At 39.2% G+C, this 2,661-nt stretch overlaps 1 protein-coding gene across 1 annotated transcript in view; it reads right to left on the bottom strand.

The window, feature by feature from the left end:
- The window catches only part of SLC45A1 (solute carrier family 45 member 1), a 15,085-nt gene extending 14,533 nt beyond the window's left edge, over positions 1–552 (bottom strand). Inside the window, exon 1 of the mRNA XM_070759676.1 lies at positions 511–552. Coding sequence (XP_070615777.1) covers positions 511–552 — 42 coding nt within the window. The remainder of the gene's footprint in view (positions 1–510) is intronic.
- Between the last annotated feature and the right edge of the window lie 2,109 nt (positions 553–2,661).

Raw genomic sequence — 2,661 nt, 5'->3', positions numbered from 1 at the left:
ATCCATCCATCCTCTGTCTCTCTCTCTCCTATATGTATATAGATCTATCATCCATCTCTCTTTCTCTCTCTCTCTCTCTCTAATCTTTCTCTCTCTCTCTCTCTCTATCTATCTCTCTGTCCGTCCATCCATCCATCCATCCTCCATCCATCCGTCTCTCTCCTATATGTATATAGATCTATCATCCATCTCTCTCTCTCTCTCTAATCTTTCTATCTATATCTACCTACCTACCTACCTACCTACCTACCTATCTCTGATTGTCCATCCATCCTCCATCCATCCAGCTATCTCTATCATATATCTATCTAGAATCTAGATCTATCTATCCATTTCATTTTAGTCCCATTCCTTTTATCAGAAGAATTGAGAAAATCAGGGTGGTACATTGTTCTTTTCGTGGGAATCCTGCTTCACGCTCTCCCTTCTCCCTTCCCTCTAGGAGTGGGGGACTAGCTGCCCCAGCGAGTTCCTCGCTGCCTACAAGCTGCAACACGACCTCTCCTGGACCCCTTCGGACGAGGCGGAGAAGCGGGACGCCGAGCTCAACATCCTGGAGAAGCTGTTGGACCAACAAACCGCTTTGGCTCCCTGCAGCGAACCCAATTTCCGCGGCCTTACAATGTGACGGCGGTTTTTGTCTGTGTCCCCCCACCCCCACGTAATTAAGGAGGCGTCCGCTTCTCCTCTTCTCTCCTGGCTCCTTTTGAAAAATAAAAAGGGGGCAGAACAACTGGAGGACAACTTCACCTTCGATACCCATTTGGAAACTTTTTGCTGATTTTTTTTTTTTTGAATCGTGTAGATTCCACCTTCCCATCATTGTGGTTTTAGTCGTTTAGCCTGAGAAAGTCATTTTAGCTTCATTCCATGTCCTCCTGCAATGGACAGTACAAATTAAATCTGCCTCTTCCTTTTCCCCCCCCCCCCCCCCGAGCTGGGCATCCTCTTTACTCTTCAGCAGAGAAGGTCAGAAGCAATGTGTGAAAATATTATTTTACTGAAATAGTAGATGCTTGGAACAAACTTCCAGCACACGTGGTTGGTAAATCCATAGTAACTGAATTTAAATATAGATCCACCCTAAGATAAAATACAGGAAATAGTATAAGGGCAGACTAGATAGACCAGGAGGTCTTTTTCTGCCGTCAATCTTCTATGTTCTATGTTTCTAAGGTAAGAGGTTTGAGGAGCCCTAGAGGTCATTTAGTCTCACCCTGTTTCCAGAGATAAGATCCACCACGAGAAATGTGACTGAACTCCATGAGATAAACGATGCACTATTAATTATATGTCTTTGCCTTCTCGATGGAGATTTATTTATTTATAGAATGAAGATCCCCCCCCCCCCAATTTTCCCAATATGAGGTAGTTTGGACAAAGCAAACCAGAGTTCCTTTTTATTTTTTAATTTTTAATCAGAGGAAGATTTAACTAATAGTTTTTATTTAGCTAGGAATTCCATTGAAGACAAAATTTTCTACCTACAACAGATTTATTAAGAATGCTTAACACAGGGAAAGCTGAGTGTCTGGTAAGAGGCAACAGTTCTAGGTTCTAACAGTTTGGAAATTTTAATTCTAGTTTTTTTAAGAACCTGAAAATGAACAGAAACTAGTTGAAACGGAACGAAGAAAGAAGGAAAGAGAAGGGAAAAACGTAAACACAAACGTGCAACAAGAAACAATTAAAAAACAAAGAAATTTCTGATTTCCTTTACAGCAAACATAATTACAAAATGATCTTGTTTTAGGATTACCAAAAAGGCTTTTTTCCATTTCCTCCTAATCACCAAAACCATGAGTGTATTTTTTTTCTTGTTTCATGCAAAATGAAATGACTTTGGGCCTGTTCTCCCTCTTTCTCCACCTCACAGGGTGGTGGTTGTGGTGGTGAAAATAGGGGGGAAAAGGAGCACTGGATAGACGTTCGCTGCCTTGAATTATTTATAACAATAATGGAATTTTAAAAAATAATAAAAATAATGTCACAACTTTTGAGCATCTGTAAATGGAAATTGAAAGTTTAAAAATTTGACACCCTATAAATTTCTCTCATCTATATCCATCCATCCACCCATCTATCTAATCTATCTCTCCTATATAGATCCATCATTTTATCTCTGTCTGTCTGTCTGTCTGTCTTCTGTGTCTATTATCTCTGTCATATCTGTCTAATCTCTCTCATCTTTCTATCTATATTATCTTCTATCTTAGATCTATTTCCACCATCTATTTCTCTTTCTTTTTTCTTTCTTTCCTTCCTTTCTTTCCCTTCCTTCCCCATATATATGTATGTGTGTATGTATGTATATATGATGTGTGTATAACATTTTTGCTGTGTGTATATATTTATATGTATGCATACACATACATATATACACATACACATACACACACAAACACGTGTGTATATAGTATATAATATATATACACACGGAGGCCTATATGTATACTGTATATGGTAGCCTTTATTGTGTGCGTGTGTATGTATATGTATATGCACACATACACTATCTTGTCTGTATAAATGCAGGCATATATATGTCCATAAACCCCATATGGACACGAAGCATACATGCAGATACACACAAAACACCATGCATACATGCCTATACTGTACTAGATGCGGGCTGCTCCCTCCCTCATAGAGAGCAGAGCC

This window comes from Erythrolamprus reginae, chromosome 8 (genome assembly GCF_031021105.1).
Source record: "Erythrolamprus reginae isolate rEryReg1 chromosome 8, rEryReg1.hap1, whole genome shotgun sequence".
NCBI lineage: Eukaryota > Metazoa > Chordata > Lepidosauria > Squamata > Dipsadidae > Erythrolamprus > Erythrolamprus reginae.
Note: the sequence above shows the minus strand (reverse complement) of the source record. Positions and strands in the feature narration are given on the sequence as shown.